The following is a 24,842-nucleotide window of genomic DNA, read 5'->3' as shown; positions in this document are numbered from 1 at the left end:
AAGGACTAGAGCTTCACCAGGTGAATGGCAGAACAGTGATGTTAGAAAGAAATAAAGCTATCAGTCAGTGCTGATCATCATTCAGAAACAAGGAAAAACGTTGCTCCCTCACAGTTACATCCAGGTGCCAAGAATTCAAACATTGTTAAAAAGTTAATGGATTTAAATGTGTAAAGTGTGAAACTCGTGTATTGTATAGATTAATTTCAGATAAAGTGATCTATTCAGTACAAAAAATATTTGTATATTATACAAATATAATATTTGTGGTAGTTTTTCTTGATTATGGATTATACCAAAGATGGAAAACATGAATAAATTAAGCTGAAAAACTATTACAGATCATAAATAAGGTGATTTTTACTATGCTAACATTAGGACTTGCCCCAACAAGATCAATTAAAAACACAAGATATACATTTACCGATATAGACTTATTGCATATCCACGTATCAGGGGAAAAAGGTCATCTAACTGATAGAAACAATATTTTTTACCTCAACCACACCCAGCTTCAACACTAAACAGCTTGATGAAAAATAAAAAACGTAATTAGATGCTAACAAGGCTAACGAGGCACACCCGGTAAAACACGCAGCAATGGCAGTGCAACATGCCCGAAATACACACAAACTATCTGTCAGAGTAAAACCGAAGCTCTGCCGTTTCCAACAATACTCACCACGCTATGTTAAAAAAAGAAGCTAGTCGGATAAAGACATTTATGTCTCACTGCATAATTAAATTACTGCCAATGTTAATTTATTCACTCTATTTTTCACCATAATAATATGCTTATTTATTTATGGAGCATTTATTTATTTTTGTATTCATTCTTTATTATGGCAAGATTGGTTCTCCAAAGTCTGCTTACCGGAAGACTGTTTCCCTCACAGGGACTCAGTAGAGGCGGTATGACCTGTGCAAACCAGAAGATATATCAAATTAAGGTGGAGAATGCCAGTGTACACACTCCAATCCTCTTCACTGGGAACGCCGTGGAGGACAATGCTCAATGGTTAGGAAATCGGTCCAAGTCTGTAACAAGACAGGCAGACATGGCAGAATAGATCCAGAATCCCTGAAGCAATAATCAGGGACCAGGTGCATTAAGTGGAGTTGAGAGTCGCATACTGTACAGACGGGAAGCAGGCAAAGATGATGGTCAAGAAAACTGATCAGGGACTAAATAAGACACCTGGACAAGGATGACAGTGCACTGACTCAGTGCGGCGCAGGTGTTTATATGGGCAGCATTACAAAGGAGGACTATGAGATATGGCAGAACTATATTTCTCTCTTTTTGTTTTTCTCTTTTTTTACTGTGGTGTAAGCAGCATGTGAATTTTAACAATGGATCAAGATTTACTTTTTAAAAAAAAAGAGAGAGAATTATCTGCAATCCCGAGACACTGAATTTTTCATCAAAGTTCACCACAAGCGAATCATGATTTTTCTTACAACATTCCCCAAAATGTTTCCATATAAATGATTTAAAAACTGCTCAGGGCTTGTCACACTCTTCTTCTCACAACTTGCTTTGCTGTGCTTTGAGAACAGCACATGCTGAGTAGCTCTTCACGAGACGAATTTTATCGCACAAACTATTGCCACAAGATCTTAACACAAGATCTTAACACGGCCCCACTCTCTTCCTCTGGACTCTGTAACCTCAATTTCCAAGTGAAATGCAACATTTACTTCCTCTGCTTATCTTTATTGCTTGTGCATTTTTTTCTTCCACGCCTTTTCTTTCTGCTTAACTTTCCATTTTTATATCGAGATTCAACACGGCCAACTTTTTTAGCTATTACCTTTTGTCTCTGACCCTCGCCTCAGAGGCAATCACTGACTGTACTGGACAACTGTTGAGTCACCAGCCTTTCATTCGATTGTGCAGACTGTAATACGGACAAGACATAACATTTCTGTAAAAGAAAATATTTTTACATTACTCTGTGGATTGCTGAAATTTTAGAAATTAAGTTCTGTCCTTTTGTAGGCTGAAAACCTTGATCACTGTAACTAACATAATGCGTCCAATGAATTTAAATATGAGTTTCACACCTTGAATTGAATGACTGAAATAAATGAACTTTTCCATTGTATTAATGATTTATTGAGCTGCACTCGGAGTAACTGAGGGTACGTGAGCCTTTGGTGACAAACACTCAGGAAAAGTATTAATTAAAGTTTTGTTTTGTGTGGCGCCAACATTAACAATAACAAGAGGAAAGAAAATTAAAGGGACCTTTTGCATTCTTTTATGGAAGCAGGAGAGAACCAGGCTTGTACAGTAAATCAATTTCACACCAGAAATGACTTCGTAATGCATTTGTTTCCTCCTTTGTTGCACTGCTGTCTCGCAGTATAGCACAGAGCAATGAGAAAATGATGGAGTAGAACTCATTTCTATTGTTGCATCGGCCAACATCTTGCTCCTATTTTCCATAACAACATCTGCAAAGGAACTAGGAAGAAAAGAAAAGTCTCTGCCTGTGGAAAAAAATGAAAATAAACACAACCAAGAAAGCAATGATGATTTTAGCTGGAGTAAACAACTATTTGTCTGATAAAGAAGATGTTAGTCCAGCCTCTTTTATAAGGTTGATTTCACAGATCACCTTGAAAACCTTGATTTTGATAGAGGTCTGGCTCGGTTTGACTGTGGGCGGAGGCTGGAAAAACAATACTTCACCCTGAAAGTCTCTCCTCATCCTCCAGAAGCCTCTCCAAACCGGCGCCCCTCTGATTACATCCCAGTAACAATACATGTGGGTTTTCTTTGGATCCCTGCTGCCTGGAACACTGAGTGAATCTGCAGGGAGGATCAAGGCAGTATTTTATTAGATGCCTAAAGCAAATCTTGATCCCCCAGCATGTAATTACAATAGGGTGAAAGGCGCTAAAGTCTTTATTTTTCTTTTGTCCATCGGGGAGAAGCAGCATTTCTGAACTTGTTGTAGTTTTCAGCTGCTGGAGCCGTAACATTAAGCAGATTTTGCATTTTCTAGCACAAGCGACTTTAGGGAGAGTTAAGGCTATTAAATTCTAAGCGTTTCACTGATTTAAGTGAAATTGACAAGGTTTTGCATACAACATATAGAGCAATTCTTTTTTAGCGACATTTGAAGTGTTTGCCTGACTTTTCTTTTACATCATGAAAAATCTTTCATCCTTCAAATCTCTGTAGCGCATTTAGATTGGTCAGACCTTTACCTTTTCTTATGCATTAAACTCCAAAAGTCTGATTATGGTTTGAGAAATGACCAGCTATAACACAATGAAATCAGTAGATAGCAGCTGTAGCTGCAGTGCAGTGACATGTACACTGTGTCTCTGAGATGCTGAATGGGAAAAGACATATTGTGCTATTTTTTTTTTTTTTTTTACTAAAGCCAATTGTCAGGTAGGTTCTTTTTCAAGACGAAATAAAGTTTTAATAAAACCTCGACTCTTCCTGCCCACAGGCTCAGCCTTGCCTTATTTCAGGAATCGACTCTGCAGAGGTTCACTGGTAAACATGACGTCCCAGGTCTCCCACCATGGTCGACCGCCCCCTTCGTCTCTTTTTTCATCATCACCACTGATGGGTCGGCTCATCAGGAACCCAGCCAGAACCGACAGCATGCGAGCGCCGAGACTCATGTTTGGGTGCTGTTGCTAAGCTGCAGCACGTATTTGGAGAATGTCACCCAGGCAACAGTGATGGATGAGTTTGTGACTGCCTAATTTGTGCGTCTGGTGCGTTTACCTTTGCCATCACATTGAGCTCCCATCAAACAGACACCACCGCTGGAGATAAAAGTGATCATTTAGCCGTTTTACTAAGAAGCAGCTGAGACTTTTTTTTTTCATCTTAGAGAACTGACAACTTAAAAAGACAACTTTCATGACCTCATCAAGGTTTTTCAGTTGTTGCTGCTGCTGGCATCTTGTGAATCTGCTTACTTTTTATGAAACCACCAGGTGATTTACATTCTTTTTACAGAATCTATGGTCCCAGAGTTTCAAGTGACCCACTTTGAGTTTTTGAGGCGCTGCCTTTATTTTAGAGATTAAATAAACCTTTGAAGGCATAGTTGAGAATTTTTGCAAAAAAGTTTTAATTAAAACATTACCTGCTGCTAACTCTCTTAGTTTTGTCATGTGGCGTTAATCCAAATGATTTGGTTCCTGAGGCTTATGATAAAGTTTGGAGTTTTATGCTCTTGATGTCTAGTTTCTGTTAGACATAAAATGCTAACATAAAATAAAGACACCAGGAGAATCATTTACTGCAGGTAAGGTTTTAACTTAGTCTCTTCATGCTCATCCAGGAGGAGTGAATACAGCAAGTCAATGACTCGATGCAGTCTCCTGGGTTTCCCTAGAAACATTTTAATCTAATTTGAATTATAAACTGAGCTTATTGTATCGTGCAATAAAGGATGATAAAAGAATTTTCATAAAGTGCCTGGAGTTCACATTTATTGTGAATTGCTGCTACATGCCTAAACTGAATTGAATTTAACTTTTTTTTTTCTTCTTACAGATGAAAATATATTTTGAATTAAAAATAAATACCGCATGTTCAGCCAACTTTGTAAAGCTTCTCGAGTTATAACGATGATTCTGCGTCAGGCCAGAGCAAAACTTCAAACTCAGAATCAGCACCTTGTAGCTTACAGATCAGACACACAACCAGGCCACACTTTGCTCTTCTCTATGGGGAGCTGAACATCAGAAAACACTGCACTAGAGGGCAGTAGACGGCAAACCAGGCACTTAGTTTTTCAGCTATCTGAACAGGACTGCCTTAAGAACAGGACATCAGCGAGATGCACCTCGTCCTACTGTCTACTTCACTTGACTTCAACAATCTTAGAGTAAAACCTCTTAGAAAATATTAGGCATTCTAACTTGGACGGTGGAGATTATATCTCTATCTAAATAGTAGCGAAAGCCTCCATCATATTAATAAACGATGGGAAATTCACACCTACACATTTCTACATTATATACCCCGATGGACAGGCAGGTTAAGATTGAAATTTGTAAAACTATTACATTTCTTAGGTTGCAACTCACTTGAAGAATTGATATTTCATGCAGGATCAACAACAACAAAAAAAGTTGTTGATGTGGCGTCGTGAAAAAATAAAACCCTCTCTGTTGAACTCGGACGACTTTAATCTACTGTCAAATCATTGGAGTGTTATAGGAAAGATGATGTCATGGCAAAGGTTTAAAAATAGACCTGCTGGTACGTGCCTCAGTCAGCGGGTTGAATCTGTAATCCTTTATCTAATAATGTGGAAGATGACTGGCTTTTCCAGTGTCTGACCCGAGGACCTCTGAAGTCTAACACCGGTGTCAAAGGGTTGCTGTCTTTTCTCCTAGCAAAACAAATCCTGGAAATATTTGTGTGTCGTGTCAGGAAAGTGAGCTGAGCTGTAACACCTGGCTGCGTCGCTGCTGGCTCAGCCGAAGCTGGGAAGCGACGGAAAATTTCTGCTAAAGAGATTTCTGCATATTTAGAGTGTTGGATGTGCATGCAGTAATCAAGAGTGAAGACTTACAGACAGGAAACACACATCCACTATTTAATTTAGCAGTTTGACTCTGGAGTCCTGTTTCAAATTCTGTTCAGAGCCAAAGGAGCAAGGAAAGAAATTGTACACTTTATTTAGACTGAGGTAAATGATGATGGATAAGGATGTAATGCATGAATTAGAACCGTCCTCTTGTTTTCATTAACAAGCAGTCATGTTACTTAAACCAGTTAACACGTAATAGATCACCAGTTTGGAATCCACTTCACATGAATTCATTTGCTGCCTAATTAGTGGTATTATGGTAAATATTGCTTTGCCTCATTTTTGTGTATTTTCTCAACCTAACTGCGTCTTGCATGGAAGCATAAAGTTTACATTTCAAACTGATTGTAACACCCATTGAACCTTTTCATGTTTAATTAGAGACTTTGCTTTATAGATTGAACTGACAGAGGTACAAACTACTAAATTAGCGACTGAAATGTTATGCACTCCACATATATTGGATGTGGAGTACATATCCAATGTACTTGTTTGATTTCACCTGTGTGTTCTCGTTTGCACATTTTGTGGCCAAAATAAGGTGCATGATTGCGTATCAATTTATCGACCATGATTTTATCCAAGGTAAGTAAAAAACAACTAGGGGGTGTGGGGGGGTGTAAGCCAATAAGTGTCAATAAATCACCAAAAATCCTGATGTTTAATTAAGTTACAGGTATGGCAATGCAAAGGCAACTTTATTTATATAGCACCTTTCAGCCAGAGATAATTCAAAGTGTTTGTACAAAAAAAGTTAAAAACAACATTCAAGAAGATAAAAAAAAACATCAAGCAGATTGAAAATAGACAGAGTAAATATTAAAAGTTTTAAATATAATATTAAGTGAATAGAATTAAAAAATGTAAGAACAGACAACTATAAATAAAAAGTTTTAAATAAACTCCAGGTAGGAGCAGTCTGACAGTGAGCAGGAAGTTTATTCCAGAGTGTTGGAGCATAAGAACTGAAAGCTGCTCCACCGTGTTTAGTTCTGACTCTGGGAATAATTAGTAGGTTTGATTCTGATTATTTTAAAGGTCTGAGTGGAATGTGGGGTTGGAGAAGATCAGAAATGTAGTCTGGGTTTTTATTATAAACCATTAGGGAGATTTTAAATTCTGCTCTTTGAGCAACAGGAAGCCAGTGCAGGGATCTCAGAACTGGAATGATGTGCCGATCTCTTTTTGTTTTAGTAAGGACTCTTGCAGCGGCGCTTTGGAGAAACCGGAGCTGCCTTGTTGCTTTTCTTTTTTTTTTGATAATCCAGTAAAAATGCCATTGCCGTAATTGAGTCTGCTAAAAACGAAGGTATGAACTAATTGTTCAGAATCTTGTGGGGACACACAGTAAGTCGTCTAATTTTAACAATACCTGTTAGGTGGTAATATGCAGTTTTATGATAGATTTGATGTGGTTATCAAAGTTCAGATCAGGATCCAATGTTAACCCCAGATTTTCAGAGCATTTTAAACCAACAGATTGAAGGTAGGGGATCATTTTTAAACTATATTAGTCCAAAGACTAATACTTTGGTTTTGTTTTCATTTAGTTGGAGAACATTTTGGCACATCCAGACATTAATCTGCTCAATACATTTAGTGAGTGTTTGAACCTGACCGATGTACAGCTGTGTGTCATCAGGAGGGAAACAGGGCTTCACAAGACGTTCTGTACTGGATTACTAATTTTACATTTTATTTAAAATTATTGATGAATTTTTTTCTTTTATTTGTATGTCCCTCATGAACTGTGTAACATAAAGTTGTAGCCAATATATGCATCTGTCTTGTAGTGATATCAAAGCACACAAATCTGTCACATATTCAAAACACTGCTGCTTTGTTTGTAAATTTAATCACAAAAACATAAACATGTTGTATTTACAACTAATCAGACCACTGTCTTTTATTTTTATATATATTTTTTTTCCCTAAGCAAATGTCTACAATTGATTTGTATCTGATTGGAAAACATCGTAACAGAAATCAGCTGATAGGAGCGAGGCTAAACTTCAGACGGGATCATTGTTTCCACTTCTGACTCGGTGCGGCTTCTGATAATTCTGCGGTCAGAGAGAACAGCTGGTGCAGCTGAAGGCTGCGCACAGTTTGTTTTCTCAAAGTCTTGCAATCTGCAGTTAGTTTATTTTTTAGAGGTCCCAAATTATCCGAATTCCTGTCATAACAGCAGATGACCCTCGCTGCACAACACAAGGCAACAGGACAGTAGTAGGTTTGCTGGGTGGATGATTACCAGAAATAACACAGAGTGGTGGTGGGGAGGAAAGTTGTTGCGGGTGTGGAAGCTCATAGCAACATTAATTTTCCAGTGTTCAATGTTGTGGAACAGCGGTTCCCAGTGTGGACGTCGGGACCCCTCACGGCCTCCTGAGATAAATCTGAACGGGGATCAGGGAGAAGAGGAAGGAATGAAAACATGTCACCGTACACAAAATCATCTTTATTTTGTCCTGAGTTGCCATTCTCTTCCTTTCCCTTTCTGGTGTAGCGAAAGCATAATAACGAATGTGTTGTTTTCGACATTTTAAAAACCTTATTATAATAATGAATGCGACTTGAATAAACAAGATGTTTTGCATCATAGTGGAACAATTTGGCAGTTTAGTACCAAGTGCTACAGGAATGCAATATTTAAAGTTGTTCAACTATTGATTGCAATAATAATAATAATAATAATAATAATAATAATAATAATAACATAAATTAACAATGATAAAATTTCTGCCTGCAAATGTTGAGCATAATTCGCAAGTTTAACACAGTTAGACTTATAGATGGAGATCAAACAGCGTACAGGTTGTTTAACTCTGAAACGTAATCAGTGAAATAAAAATTAAGATCTCTATATATGTTTTGAAATTATGGTTAATTATTATGTATTATTAATATCTATCCATCTGATAAGTTTGCCAGTCCATCAAAGGGAAATGTTTTAAATAGTTCTGAACTAATTCCATTTTATTAAGGCCATAAAAAACAATTAACAAACCCTTCTTTTATATTCCAAGATTCAACTCATCTTATTTTTTCTTGAAGTAAAATCGCGTGATGACCTAGTTTTATTTTACATTGTGACAAGAAATGCAGAAATCATCAAAACTTTAAAGATCCGTACTTAGAATATTAAAAAGTAACAAGTTAAGCCACCAAACATAAACCTAATGCTGACTTTAATAAGTGTCTGTACAGTTTAGTTAGTCGTAATTATTTTTGCAGTGATATTCACTGCAGTACAAAACGACTTCTTTGCAACTGCTTTAAATTGCTATTTTAAGAGGTTATTAATGCACATCGAAACCCAACTGTGTTTAAAATGAATTAATGTTACCAAGTTGTTTATCATGGGTTTATTGCATAATTCAATTGAGATGTGATCCATTGTCCTGCAGCCCTGCAGTGGGATTTATTCAGGAGATTAGCCTTATCTAATGTCTCATGGTGTTGAAGTTCAGCTCCTGTGCAGCTAATTTAGAAAAAAAAAAGAAAAAAAAAAGGAAAATGTTTTGCATTCAGAAAGAACATTTCTCAAAACTAAAATATTGAAAAGGCTGAAAGGAAAAAAAAAAAACTGAATATGCACAAGTAGCTATGTCTCAATGAACAATTCAGGACTGTTGCTATAGATATGCTTGCATGCACTTGAAAACAGGACATACTTCTTACTGAGCCGTGTCCCTACCAAGCAGAGGTGGTGTCTGTAATGAAATGGCTCTTAATAAAGACGGGCCTTGTGATTGTTTACACAAAAAAATACATTTTTCCTATTTTTGTGAACTTGAACTGTACCTTATATCAGAACTTTTCCCTCATAGTTTCTCTGAAAACTGTTTTCCTTTACTAGTCTACATCCCTGCCAACTCATAAAAAAAAACTCAACTTTTTCCACTATATTATTACCCCAAACTGCTATTGTGCACAACTGTGTAATAATTGAGAATGTGCAAGCAAAGTTCCCTTTTGCAAATCCATTTTTCTCTTTATTTGGAGTGCATTACTGAGCTTATATTGGCATAGACCTTGTAAGCAACACATCATATAGTAAATTCACTTGATATACATATTTACCTGCAGTTTATAATACTGTACCTTGCTTGCACAAAAACATGTACGAATCAGAATCATATTGAAGGTTTTATAACAGATACTTTCACGTTATAACAAAGTAAAAAAAAACAACAACAACAATAACAAAAAAAAAGGGAGTCGAGGGACATTTGTGCGAATAAAGAGCCAAAGCTCAGAACAAAAACAGGACAGAGTTGAATATTTCACTGCACAGCTTGTTGGTATGGAAAGGTTTGTGTGATGAAAGTGTCTCTACAGTGACACCAGCCTCGAAAGAACCGGTCATTTTGCTACACATTCGGTGTATCATAAATACATAACTTACCACTTAATGCACTGTAAATAATTAGTTGAAGCTGACATTTCTGTGACCACAGGGCTCATATTGTAAGCTGTGTTTGAAGGATTAGAAACGCTTTTAGAATGTGCATCTGTCTTATTCAGGAACACTCTCTGTAAACAATACGTCAACATGTGGATGGCAGCAGAAAGTACATCTGGTGTCAACAAATGTCTGTGGAGCAGCACGCAACAGCAGTCGATGTCCTGCCTTAAGAAAAAAATATAAAAAATAATAAAAAAGTTGCAGCGGTCCTTTCCGAGCCAAAGCTGCTGCTTTTCATCAATCCGTCCGTCTTGTTGGGGGAAAGCTTCGTTCAGCTGTTGTTGTACTTTGACTTGTCTTCAAGGCCGATTGGTCTCAGACGCCGCAGGAGGAGGAGTCACAGTAACAGTTTGCTTCAGTAGATCAACATTTATCAGGTCAGCCATCCTTTTATTGTGAATGTGCCGCTGTAAAGAGATGCACATGTTAATATTTACTGTAACACATTTTCAATGAAGACAGCAATAAAGGAATATATATAATTCAATATTCCTTGTATTTTAATGCTACAAAACCCAGAGATCTTAACAGCACAAATCTAAACAATACCCAATCCATTGTCCAAGTGTTTTATTTGTAACTTTCTAATATAATGAACTTAATAGGAAAGTGCACCGCACCAATAATAATTGGTCGCTTGAACAGCAGAGTGTGCTTATGCTGACATGAATATACTGAATGAATGGAGGACTTTATGGAGTGTGTGCTTGTACATTTCCAGATATTCTCAGTGAAATAAACATTGAGGAGCTTGGTGGATATTTTAGGAGGGTAGATGTCCCTTCATCCACCAAAAACAGCCCCTTTGTTGCTCAGATGCTTTTTCTCAGTGTCTGAGCCAAATGAAATTGCATGTTTTAACTTCTCTTCTTCCCCTCAAACATGTGTCAGAAGCATAAAGTGGCTTTATTAGGGCCAAATGACTTGTTGCTGTGAGTGTAAGAAAAGTGATGCGCTTACAGCGTTTGAGTGGCATGACAGATGGTGTTCTCAAAACAATGTTTTGTTCAGCAGCATTACCGTAGCAAGGATAAAAATTTACAAGAAAACTCTGACAGTTAGGCTCACTGTGAAATATTTCATAAACAGCTTTCAAGAGAAAAGAGAGTGCTGATGCCAATGTGTGGGAGAGACACCAGACTGGTCAGAAATGCATCAGAAGTAAACACATTTACTCAAATGCTGCCAGAGTTTTAGTGTTTTGTCACAAGCATCCATTTGTTCAAGGCTTTTAAATTAAACAAATGGCACAGAACTGGTTTGTTAGGTCTGCAGAATAAAGTCTGGATTTTTCCATTCCTACTGTTTGGTGATGATTCCCAAAAGCACTGGTATCTAAGTTTGTTGAGTAGCATCGAGTCGTTTTGTTCCAGATTCTCTTCATTTCAGACGTGCCGTGTTGTCGGTAACCAGTTGTATAATTCTGAACATGTCACATTTTTCTCTGAAATACAGATTTGCAAAAATCCCATAAAAGAAAAAAAAAATCAATACTACTTTGTACAAAGTATAATTCTTTCAAAAACTAAAAAAAAAAAACTAAAATAAAAAAAAATTCCTAGGACGGATAAAAAGGAGATTCAACATCATGTTGTAAAAATCAAAAATTTGAGTTTACACTTTTTTTTTAAATTTATTTTTCATTTTTGTGATCAACTCTAAATTGTCTTTATCCAAGTAATTTAAATGCCTTTGGTTCTTAGAAGTGGCCTGTTTTATTTTCTAACAGAGAAATAAATAGCAAAGCCAGTTCTGTTTCCAAGCCTTCAATGGCATGTTTGGGCCAAAGCAGATGTTTTCTGTTCTTTTGTAAATATTTACGTGTGACTGTCTGTGGACAGAGTTTAGAAAACATGATTTTATCACACATGACTAAGAAATGTTCCAAAAATACTCGGATATGTAGGTAAGATAATAAAGAACTGTGACCAAACTTTGAGCAATAAATAACAGGTTCTTTCTAGACCAAAGAGCAAACTATGTCCACTGGTATCTCAATAGTACTTAGGTTTTGTGTATATCTGTCACATATTGTATTATTTTACTCACTACTTTCTATATATTTGCTACAGCTCTGTAGAGTTATACTCGGGGGCGTCCAGAATAAAGTATTTTTAAGCTGGTCAGATTCCTATCTCTAGTGTGACTCTGCCGTGTTGGTTTGTTCAAGACACGCCCTGCACAGTATTTCAGCTCCTATCAGAAAAAAAAATATCTGATTCTACTTCTGGTTTTCTTATGAAAAGTAGCATTGCACCTCTTTCCTGTTATTTATTTTTCTGGCTAATTACAGAATGTTCCCTCATCTTCTTTCTTCTGTGTTTGCTGCCCTCCTGCCTCCCAACAAGACACGCAGTGTGATGCTATCGGCTCCACAGTGCGTGCCCTTACAGGAAGAAATAAACTAACTCAAATTGTAAGCTTCACGGAAGAGCAAATGTTGCTGTCTGGGAAAGGAATAAGAGAAACAGTTTACAATGCGGCTCGTTTTTGATTCGTTCTTTTGTGTGTGTTCTCCTAAGCCTGTGATTTTTGTGGCATCTTCAAGTCATTTCATTAAAAATAATAGTGGTCGTCTCGAGGACCTGTCTGCAGTTTTGTCCTGCCTCCAATCTATGAAAGAAATTTTGTTTCTTTTTAAGACCAGATCATAAAGTAACTCAGATCAATTTTTAACCATATTTTAGTTATGTGTTTTTGTGTGTGTGTGCGTGTGCGTGTGTGTGTGTGTGTGTGGGCTACAATTTGTCATTGATTCAAAAGTAGACAGAAAACTATTGTTTTAGAAATATTTAAAATCCATATATAATTACAAATTTAAATAACCTTTATAGACTGTTGCATTTTGCATTTGTACTCAGAATCCACAAACAACCAAGAAGTAAAGAAGATTTGAAAAATATAAACTACACTTGAGAATCCTTCATATATTCAATATATTAGTTGCATAATATGTAGAGACAGACGTCACAATGGAAACTATCATAATATTGTTATAGTCATTAAACCTCTAAATAATAAAATATGATACATAGTCGAATCATTACATTTTCTATTGTTTCTCAGATTTTCAAGTAATCAGGAATTTTTAGCCAAAATTCTCAAAAACAAAAAAAAATTATAAATAAGTAATAAAATGCAAAGTGTATGGAACTTTACATCTCATCTGATTCTGTTGTGTCTCATGGACTTTTGCTGGACTTACTGATAAAATAAAACCATCTTTATAATATGGTTATAGGCAATAAGCGCCTAATGTTTAGGCTCTTATTGCCATGAGACATTAAAGGATGTTGTGAGCGTCTATACCAGGGGTCCCCAAACTACGGCCCGCGGGCCGGATCCGGCCCACCACGTCATTTGGTCCGGCCCCCTGAACAATGCCGGATCTGGCCCGCCTCCTCATACCAGAGAGCATTCAGTGTTTTTTTTCCATATAATGTATTTTCTGGTTTTTATGTGGATTTTTCTTCAACCACCAGGGGTCTCTTGAGCAGATATGAAACTAACGTTCCCTCCATGGAATATATACTAGTCAGTCCCAGTCACCGTTTCACCCACGGTTTTTTCCATTTGCATTCTGGGTAAAAATCTATCTAAAAGCGCGAATGTGTCGGACAGCAGAATTAGTGTGACACTAATGCTACAAAGATCTTCCACTGTCTGTCTAAACTAAGAGAAAACTAAGAAAACATTTTTCTATTGTCCTAAAGGAGATTATCTATGTCCAGCTTTCGATACAGAATGGTAAACAACAAATTAGCTTGTATTTGAACAGCCTGCATGGGGATCACATCACAAAGCTCAATATTAGGCAGAGGACATTTTGCATTGGTTGAGTGAATGCCACAAGTTTGAAGCAATTGGCTTCTGTAACCCCTACAGTGTGATCTCCGTTGATGGACTTGAATGATGTGAAAAGAAAGAGTGATATATAATTGGGTGTTTATGGTTATGGGTTTATCGTGAAACTGTGAGCTTAAAGGGGATAGAGTATCTGACCTGCTAAAAGACAATGGAACAAGTCTTTAACCAAGGTAGCATCAATTTAAGACACAACATGAGGCTGAGGGATGAACGAGACCAAATTCAAAAAGCATCACTGAGGTAAAAGAAATCAGAAATATAAATACCAGTTAACAGTTTCTGCTCAGTTTGGCCCATCACCATTGGCAGCTTCCACATCGGCCCCAGCAGAACCACCTGGTTGGACAGGTTCAAACTGGTGGGGTGTTCGTCCGTTTGGCGTTCGTGCAGGTGCATCAAGGTCAACTTTTGTCCTGACTTTCTCTTCCTTGCAGGATAAATCGCCAACGAAGTCTTCAGTATTGGAGCTGGACACAGAAATTAATGTAACAACTGTGAGCTGCAAACGGAAACAAAATGATTTTTCCTGAAAGTGCGTGTATGTACATAGCATTCACTTTAGCTACTGTTGTAATGGTAAACAAAGCCATTTCACCTTACAGTTTGCACCACATCTAAACACCTAAAAGTTTTCTTTGTGTTCCTGGAGACTTGCCAAACTCTTGGATGCTGGAAGTTTCTGATGTCGTGTGATTAGTGCAGATATCATAAAGGCATCAAAGGCAGTGTTACCCACAGGTCAACAGCTCCATGTTTTCCTTTATCCTGCTTCTCGTTTCATGCTCTCTTTGGTCTGATCTCACTGTAAGCTAACTAAATGCACAGCGGACAAGGTACTGTGTGAAGTCGGATAGGAAGTACAATTAGCAAGCTGAGGAGAAAATCCAAAAATTATAGAGTTCATAACTCAGGAGTCTGCAAGGCCCCTACTATAACACATTCAAAGTGGAAAGTTGCTTCAATGCATGCCTGATTATATGCGCTCCGTGCAGAACCCCTCTTAACAATGGGTCATATCACATGGAAGACGACACACTTTAGCGGTTTAAAAAAAGAAAAAGAAAGAAAAATAATTACCCTACACATTGTGTAACAAAGTAGAAAAACTTTTGAATACTTTTCACTGGTTTTCCCTCAGGCTTTTTCTAAACAGCAACCATAAGATACATTTCCAATTATTTCCACCAATTTAGCCAACTCTATGGCACGACTGGTTTTAATAACACAGTGCTGTGGTTATTTACAGTGCAGACTTGTGTTATTTATAAATATCTAGCTTCCTTCTCATGAGCCGTCAACTTGCATGATATTTTCAGAATCAGAGTCGTGAACCCGACGGGTGTAATCAGTCTGTATTTTCTCTCATGTCATCTTAGTTCTTCTGACATGTTTGGCTTTATTTATAGCTCTCTGCATAAAAAAATTAAATAAAGGAAAATCTATATGCTTTGCACTTTGATTATATTTTAGCCCTGCAACTAAAATTAATATTCTCCTAGCAACGTTTTAATTCTACTAACCAATCAGACTTATTTGAAGTTTAGAGCAGAGCTGCTTAAGCTATTTATATTTCCTTAGGCTCTCTAGTCTGCATCTGACTAACCTCCCTTTAAATCCTAAAAGTCCAACCACCATTTTATTGAATAGACAGACAAGATGACGTTGCTTTAAGTCTAAATGTAAAACATAAATTTATGGTTGAAGAATTAAAGGGGGAAAGAGATCAATAGACTGACTGAATGCTGATTTCAGAATAAACCTGCATGTGCAGTGAAGAAGGGAAAAAGAAAGAAGACAACCTTTTTATTTTTAAATATTGTTGTAAAATCTGTGCTTTGGGATACAAAATCAATCCTGAGTAAGAACCAAATTAACTTTTTTAGATCTATTACACAAGACACAAGAACGTTACCCGACATAATTATTGACATAGCTGTTCTGGGTTTTACAATTTTAGACAGAGGAGTCACTCGTAAACCGGTTCCTGTCTTACTAAGATGACTAGTTTTTGTAATCAGATCCTCTTAAAACTGGAAAGTAGAAGAGCAGAGATTATTGCAGAGTTATTGAAATACTTGATGGCATGTAACAAAGTTTTTAACATTGCCCCTACACTCAAACAGAAGGAAGTCATAGGTTCACGAAGTTGAAGATATTTATTTGGTTCATAAAGCTAATGGGACTATATCTGTTTGTGTAATCACAAAGATGATCTGTGCAGGTATTTTATATACTTTCCACTGTTCCACCTTAAATTCCCAAAGAGGGGCAGAACTCAGCGCCGTTTTTAAATAATAAAAAGGGAAATGTTGGCAGATTCCCCATATCATTTCAAGAAACCTCTGCATAAAATTTCTACAGCCTGCTTCTTCCTTTTTCTAAAAAATAAATATTAAATGTTCCATTGAGGAAAATGTTTTCATGTTCTGCTGTTTTCAAAAACATTCATGTAAAATTAGAAATATGCTCCTTCAACAACAGCATAGGATAAATGTTATATTAAGTATTTATCACTTGTTAGTGATGACGTAGATTGGACATAGAGGTTTTGCAGTTCAAGACAAAAATGATTTAGTATGATCTTCTGGTGATCAGAAAAACCCTCAGTGGTTTTCATTTTTTAATAGTTTAATTTTTAGCCTTTATTGAACCAAGAAAAAACTCACTGAGATTCAAAATTTTATGCTTGCATAACTTTACTAAATATTTCAGTTCTGTCTTTTGTGTCTGATGCAGTCTTCATTAATGTTTTCTTAACTACATTTTCAAAACCTCAGCTTTATAAAAATCTGAGTTGCAGTCACAGCATGTTTCTGTAAATCTAATGGCTTTAATAGTTTTGTGCTGTAGCATGGCTTGTCTACATTTATTTGACATCAGGAAATGAGTCTTCATTCCTGTTCTATTCTCATCCTCCAGTTAAATTACATAACCTAGTAGGTTAAAAATGTCTACTTTCCATTTTATTATTATAATTATTATTATTGTTTTGGTCCCTCAGTTATCCATAAATCATCTGCTTATAAAAAAGATTATTTACAAATACACAGAAACTCTGGTTTGCAATAACCTCTGAAATGTGAATTGCCTACGATTTCAAGTTCAACATGACAGACAAAGCAAATACAAAACTCTGAAAATCCCTTTTTAAATGCTACACCCATGTGGTTCTTAAACTGTGATAGGCTACAGAAGACAGTTGTGATAATTGTTTTCTTTAAGTGGTGCTAAAACAAATTGAAGTCAGCACTCTGGAAAGTAAACAAAGCAAAGTAACCAGGATGTAGGGTTAGGCGGTGACTGCCACAAAAACATGAGTTGTCTTTGCTTTTACCTGAACTACTGAAAGTAAAGTCAGAGAAGGGAATATTTCCAGATCTCCATGTTGAAACTGAGGCTGATAATAGCAAACCAAGATCTGGTTCTACTAGCCATCTATCTGCTCCTGTAATCAGAACTTTAATCTGGGAATTGCATCAAATAAACAAGCCTTTTCCAACCTCAAGTCAACAAAAGTCAACTGGTTTGTTGACTTTTGGTACGCTAACTGTTAGGTTCAGGAACAAGCTAAGATCTGTTAGCATTACCCGCTAATAGCAATGTAGTTCCTTGAACTTTATACATTCAAACAATAAAAGGATTGTGTTCGCTAACAGTGGTTGTCATGTATCTGTCAAATGTGCAACAAACATTTCATTATTCATTCATTCATTTTACTTTATTTTGGACATATATAAACGGAAAACAACACAGTTTAAAAACATTTCTACAGGGGCTCAAATACCCCTGAGTCCACAAAGTACAAAATTAAAAGTAAAAGGGTTGGTCAGTGTATCCATCATGCAGTTTGCTGCACAGCCTACACCCACATCTGTACGTGAGGTTACACTGTAACACAGGGCATGTAGGCATCTGAGTCTACAAACATTTGGCTCACACTGCCCTCAGCAGCCTCCATGTACCATCAATAAATGCCACAGGTATTCACAGGACATCAGGTTGGAGTCCACTCTGCTCAGCACAGCCTTGGTGGTGCTTCGCTTAGGATCATATTTTATGTTAAAATTTCCTTCCTATCCAAACACAAATGCAGCAGCTCTTTGTAGGCTAGCAATATACAGTAAGAACAAAAAGTTACTAAATCATCAGCATACCTTAAGTGGTTGATGATCCCGTTACTAACAGCCCGTTCCACAGTAATTTAAAAGCATTGACAAATTGTCCAGGTTTACCTTGGATGCTATCCTGTCTTACACCATCTGAGACACCGAAAGGAACTGATACAGAGCTTCCCCATTTTATGTACATTGACTGATAAACACACCAAAAAGTAAGAATTTTGACCAGACTTTATACAACTTTTGAAATAACTTGTCGGCATCAATTAAACATGTGAAAATGGTATTGTTGTGTCTGTTGTACAGCTCTAAAGTTTCTGTTAAAGCAAAAATATACATATTCATTTAATGTCTGATTGAGAGCAGACTACATTTGTTGATTGGCCAGTGATTAACGTCACTGCGAACTCTAAACAACTATTCAACCACTGCAGAAGACATGCTTCCATCAGAGAGCTGCACAGTCTGAAAGAGCGAACTTTTGAGTTTAATCTTGAGCAACGCCAGGAACTCATGGGTCAACTTTTAGAGCTGAATTGTCGTGATTTAGCAGCCCTCCAAGCAAGTCTCTCTGAAGAACTGGGATACAATGAAAAAGTCAGAAACTGTGCAGTGTAGAGTTAGTTTTGCGCCGACCGGTGTGAAAATAAAAATAATTTGAACTGTTCTCATTATCTTTGGGTCAGCAATGAATTTAAGACAAAATTAAATGTCTGATTTTATCTCAGTCCATCTAAAACACAGTCTTGAAGTTCTCCATTGCTGAGTGTCGCTGCAAACATAATCAGAGAGCCGACCCATATTAACACCCACAATAGCGAGGAACAGAGATTTTGCAGAAGCCCCAAACTGGGGCAGAACTGAACCAGACATTAACTGGTTGGAGGAAAACTTGACCATGGACAAGTGACTGTAGTTATTTCATTTCACCAGCTTTATCAATTGGAACTGAAAAGACAGACAATAATGTGTCAGGTAACGCTCCAGTTTCCTGCTCGCATATTTTAAATGATCAGCAGATTCTGTCTGTCCCACATGCCTTGCTGTTGTCCAGCTTCATCACAACCTCTTGTGGAGACACAGCCACATTTTTATTTTTATCAATACTGCCAACAATAAATTAATTTATTTTAGCAGTATTAAAAATGTCATAAGAAACGTTTATGCCACAACTTTGTAATCTGCTTTACTCTGCTCATACCATCAATATGTGCTCGTAAGGACTTTTGTTTTTGTAACTCATTCTTTTAAATTATTTCTAGAAGTCCACAGGGCTACTTGTTTGTAATTTCCATACACACAAATAGAAAACCGCACTTTTGGACTACCTGATTTAACCCAGGCCAGGCCCTGCTTGCATAACCATAACTCTCCTCAACATGCTCATTTCAGCCTCATTTAGCTTTGCACTTCTTATTCTTACACAGATGTTGACTGAGATAAAGTGAGAATTTTGTCACACAGTGGGGACGATTCAGCTAGATTTTATTACATAATCTATTTTTAAATGCATAACAGCCATGTTAGAGTTCGAAGTCAGGGTTGGCAAGAAATTTGGAAGTTTCTGAAAAATTAGGCTTTAATGGAAGTCTTTTGTATTTTCCAACATAACACTTTAAATCTCAACACTTGTGTCAAAGAACCATACAGAATGACGCCACATCTTTCACTAAACATTTAGTGCAGTGCTTTTTTTTCTTTCTGCAATGTCTTTATGCAGGAAAAAAAAACAACAAACTGTAGCATGGTGATGGGACTACAGTTTTAGAAGTCATGGAGTAAAACCTTCAGAGAATTGTGTTTGCCATGTAACATGTGTGCGTGACACAAGCCAAAGGTGTGCTCTAAATGTTGATGAGGGCAGTGCTGATGTGCCAGCATGTACTCTATGAAAAAAAAAAAAGTAACTATTGATAATGTCTCCACGCAGAGCGGCCTTTCCAGCCCGGTGGCTTCTCATCTCTGAGGATGTATCACTGTCATTAATCTGCCCTGCATTACGCCGCCTCGTGCTTTAATTGTTACCAAAGTTGTCAGTTTTACTCAGTTTTACAGGAACTAAGCTGCCCAGTTGTGCTTTTATTTTTGACGTAGAAAGTGCTGAAATGGACTGCTCCTTTGAAAAATGGTAGTATTAGCTCTCCAAAGCATCTTTTTTTTCTCTCGCTCTTTTTTCGGAGATTAGTGTGTATTTGGAAAAGATTATGATTTCCTTTATTAAAGCCCATCTTTAGGTCTTTCACTCGTCAGCCTCATATTTGATCGACTGCTCCCGCTTACGTTTGTAATCCTGCTCGGAGCGTAGGGTGAGTCGGCTGAGCCTTCCCTTGGGCTGATTTACTGCAGAACACACCGAGCTCCTTTTATGGAAGACTTTTATACGGCCCTAAATATCCTTTGTATTGTGTGCCCATGGATGTCTTTAATTTATGGCTGAGGTGTCGTCACAAATTACACGTAGTGTGTAGAGTAAATATTTAATAATAATTTTATGGCGCATTCCCTGCCCAGGTATTACCAACATGCGGTCTTGTCATGAGGGAGTTGACAGTGGTTGGATAAAATAAAATAAAAAAAAATAATTAAGTAAGAGATTCAGAACTGATTGGGTCTAGAGAACTTAATCAGAATTTTTTATTTACAAAAATATTATAAATTCTGATAAAATGTAGTTTTTCTGATCTAAAGATGAACATAAATTAGAAAATAATTTATTTTTCAAATTATTTTTGTAGTTCTTGTATCTCACTTTCATTCTATTTACAAATACTGTTATGACATATGACTGCCGCTACACTGTGTACAGTCGGTCTACTGACAGCCAGCGTATTAGATCAGCTATGAATCAAATACGGAGCTCCCCAGCCCCAGCTGCCTCAGCCCAACAGGGATGATCTCATTGGCTGTCAGTCTTGTAAACAGGCTGTCTTGTTATGAGGGGGAAGTCTTGTGCATTAGTGATAAAAGATTTATCTGTTGCAGGGAGCGTTGGGCAGGGCTCGCTGAGGCCCACCGACAGGCTGAAGCCCACAACATTTAGATGTCAACCCCTGTGCACCATGTGATCGGACCAATCAGCCTCCAGCAACTGATTAAATGGAAAAACTCTTTATGGGTTCTTTTAAACCATCTGCTGTAATGCTAAGTGTACTTTTAGATTAATCACATGCACCTGTAAATTAATTTAAAAATAACCCACCTATTATTTCGGGGTTTTTCTATCTAAAACACCTATATTTTTTTTGTTTACTTTTATATGTGAAAGTGTAATATTTAATGCAGAGAGGAATATTTAGAAATCAAAATATGAACTTCAATCTTCTTCAGAATAGATTTTATTTTACCGTGCTGCTCAGTATATTTCACTCTTCAGCCAAAATAAAGCAAATTTCAAGAGTGTTCAAATATAGAAAAGTATCGTTATTGCTTTAAGGAAGTTTTATGTTCTTAAACTTGGGAATTTCAACACAAAATTAGTTTCTGAGCAAAAACAAGTATTTTGTAAAATCTAGAAACATAAGATGCATGTTAAAAGTTTAAAGATGATCAAACTAAATCAATTATACCTTGACTTTTTTGTGAGAAAATGGGGAGAAAGAGGTTTATTCAAACTTTAAATCCTCAAAAGTGCAACATTTTCAGATCACTAACTGATGTAAAAGCATTATGTAGATTTTTATTGTAAAAATAACTTCAGCATTCCAGTGTGAAACCAAATCAAATATGCTATATGCAGCCCTTTACTGCCTGTGTATTTATCTAAAACATGAAAATGACACTGATTCCCTGTGAAATTGATTCTGAGCTGTATATTTTCCCATCATTGCATCAACATGTTGGAGATCCTCTTACGTATCACATGTTGGACACATGGAGGAACAAAACAACAGCGTCTACAATAAAGATATTTGCAAAGCTTTTTGAATAACCTCACTGCTCTTTCAGTCGATCCCATTTAAATTTAACTTGAATCCAAAATAGAGTGAAGTAACTACAAAATTATCCTCACTTATATGTAAAAGTTTATGGAAATAAGCTCTTTTTAAATATTTTTATGTTGTGTTTTTTTTGTTGTTGTTTTGACATGTTTACATCCACAATGACAATAATTGACTGTGGTTTTAAAGTTGCACTTAATTGCGTACTGACAGCAAGTAATTTTGCGTCAGGATGCATACTGTTGGTTGATGCACTTCCAGACTGAAAATGGCCAGTTATCAAAATTTTAATGCATTTATTTAATAAAAAAAATCACATTTTTCATTGTTTGGCTTGCTGATTACTAATAAGAGCTGATCAAGATTAATTTTTCGGATTGCAGTCTCTTCCAACTAGCTCAGTTTATGCCTAATGGAAAGTGTAGTGTTAGCATCTTCAGACATTGAATAAACTATTAGAGCTTCATGATGTACCTGTACGGCTGGAATGAATAAAAGAATGGCAAAGTCGTAAACAGAAAAAAAAAAGAGAGAGAAACTTACATTTGGGATTCTGGTTCAAAACAGTCGGTGAACTGTGTGCTGCCATTGGACTGCGAAAGACCGATAGACATCTCGTCACTTCTGCTGCCCAGGCTGCCACTGCCGCCAGTCTTACCGCCTGGAGACTTTTGGAAAGACTCCTCATTGCCCGACTCAGTTTGCCACAGAAAACAGGAGCAGCGAGTCCGCAGTTCCTTATAAAAAGAGTTTAACCACACCGTGGACAGCCACGAGCAGCCGATTAGGTTCTTGAAAGCAGTTCGAAACTCTGGACTCCTGCAGTAGATGATGGGATTGAGACCAGAGTTGATGTAACCCAGCCAGTTCAAAGACAAGAACAGCCGATTGTCCAATTGTGTTTCGTTAAAAGCTTGGATAATGTTGGCAACAAAGAACGGCAGCCAGCATATCGTGAAGGTCCCCATGATGATGCCCAAAGTCTTGATGGCTCTGAGTTCACCAATCAGCAGTCGTGACGGTCTCCTCTTGGTGCTCTTCCTCCTCACCACGTTGTTGAAGCTGTTGGAGCCCATGCATGCTGGAGGCAGGAGATTGTTCAAGTTGGAGCCACTTTGAGTCTGTGCAGGGCATTCGTTCTGCAAACGTGGCCGAGCTTTCTTTATGAGCTTGACCTGTCGTGCAGCAATAACAAAGACTTGTGCGTACACAGCTATCATTATTACCAGTGGGATATAAAAAGAGACTAACGAGGATGAAATAGCATATTCTTTGTTAACCACAAAGTCACAGCAGTTATAATCTTCATAACAACTGCTGTTGTCTTTTTGCCACAATTTTTTATCTATCATCATAATTGGTACAAACGAAATTAAAGTAGACACAACCCAGACTACACAGACTATCACTCGTGCACGAAATTTACAGAGTAGAACTGTGTATCGCAGTGGTCTTGTAATGGCTACATACCGATCGACAGCGATGACACAAAGCGTTTCAATGCTTGCCGTCACACACAGAATGTCGATTGAAGTCCAGAGGTTACAGAATGTATCGCCAAGCTGCCAGTTACCTGTCTGGACATAAATGGCCCCAAGTGGGACCACGAGGACCCCCATGATGAGGTCTGCACATGCCAAGGACATGATTAAGATGTTTGTTGAAGTCTGTAATTGTGGGGTTCGTGCCACAGCGATGATGACCAGCAGGTTTCCAACAACAGTGACCAGGATGATGATGACCGCCATGACGGAGAACCACTCTCCCGGTGGATTAAGGTATGTTTCAAATGTTTCGTTTGAGGAATTCATCTTTCATTGGCTCAACTCACCACAAGTTGAAGACGTCCAAAGATCACCAAAAAGACAGATTTGACTCAAAAAATCACACACATAAATCCGCTCAACACAGTGTTTGCAGTTTTTCCCCTGCAAATTATTTCTCTTCCTTGCACAGAATGCTCACATGTCGCACCTTGGGAGTTCTGCTCTGGCAGCCCTCAAATGGGAGTGGTGGTTCTCCATCTTTCCAAAATAAGCAACATATTCTCCCAAGCGATGAATCCAAACTGTCCACAGAACTAAAAAAGTTCCATCAAGTTCATGAGTCCAGGAAAAATTTAATAGTATCAAGTAAAAAAAGTTTTGGAGTGCGAAAAGTTTCGCTTTGACCATTTAAATCTGTCCACCGAGTGCAGTTTTCTGAAGAATCTTGTTATGACCACAATGCAACAGTTGAGCTGTGTGGAGATCAAGCAAACACTGACGCCTTTTCAAGAACAACCAGAGTGACTTCAAACTCTTCTCTCTCTCTCTCTCTCTCTCTCTCTGTGCAGGTTCCATAAGATTGTATTGGTGGTAATCACACCCTGACTGTAGACAGAGAGGAGGAGCCTAACTGTGTGTGTGTGTGTTTGTGGGTGTGTGTGTGTGTGCGCGTGCGTGTGTGAGTGCGGGCGCATGTGTGTGTGTGTGTAAGCGGTTCAGGGATCAGCACTCTGATAGAGCTGTGCATATTGAAGAGTCACACAGAGAAACTTTGGTTCATGTACAATTAAAACCAAATATCTACATATATATATATTGATATAAATTACCTAAAGAAGCAAGGCATTTTTCTCTTGACATTAAATCAGCAGAAACCTTATTTTAAATAATTTAATTTTATTAAAATTATTTGTTTTTGCTCAATGCCAGAATACTGTGGAAGAGATTTTTCTTTCCTACCGTCGTCAAAGGGAAAAGTTTACATTTTATAAAACTATTATCTATTTAAACAATTTCAATGGAATACCTAAAAGGGACTGTCATGGCGTTATACCCTTCTGATAATTTAACTTACAAGATTTGAGTAAAATGGAGGCACGTTT

The 24,842-nt window shown here is 37.4% G+C and overlaps 1 protein-coding gene across 1 annotated transcript; it reads right to left on the bottom strand.

Annotated features, from left to right (window-relative positions):
* Positions 1 to 8,019: 8,019 nt before the first annotated feature.
* adrb3a (adrenoceptor beta 3a) lies at positions 8,020 to 24,376 on the bottom strand. Its single transcript, XM_007563677.2, has 3 exons — positions 22,517 to 24,376; positions 14,184 to 14,384; positions 8,020 to 10,457 (listed from the first exon to the last, which is right to left on the bottom strand). Exons 1-2 carry the CDS (start codon positions 23,782 to 23,784, stop codon positions 14,201 to 14,203), a joined length of 1,452 nt encoding a protein of 483 aa, XP_007563739.1. The 5' UTR covers positions 23,785 to 24,376; the 3' UTR covers positions 8,020 to 10,457; positions 14,184 to 14,200.
* Between the last annotated feature and the right edge of the window lie 466 nt (positions 24,377 to 24,842).

This window comes from Poecilia formosa, unplaced genomic scaffold (genome assembly GCF_000485575.1).
Source record: "Poecilia formosa unplaced genomic scaffold, Poecilia_formosa-5.1.2 Scaffold5, whole genome shotgun sequence".
In the NCBI taxonomy this organism is placed as follows: domain Eukaryota; kingdom Metazoa; phylum Chordata; class Actinopteri; order Cyprinodontiformes; family Poeciliidae; genus Poecilia; species Poecilia formosa.
The sequence above is the reverse complement of the archived record's forward strand: the minus strand, read 5'-3'. Positions and strand labels throughout refer to the sequence as shown.

Bases quoted from the DNA above. Each gene is read 5' to 3' on its own strand.
- adrb3a (XM_007563677.2), bottom strand. From the start codon at position 23,784: ATGAATTCCTCAAACGAAACATTTGAAACATACCTTAATCCACCGGGA. The intron at 14,385-22,516 runs GTAAGTTTCTCT...TTCTGTGTCCAG, and splicing joins TTTGAACCAGAATCCCAAAT to CTCCAATACTGAAGACTTCG.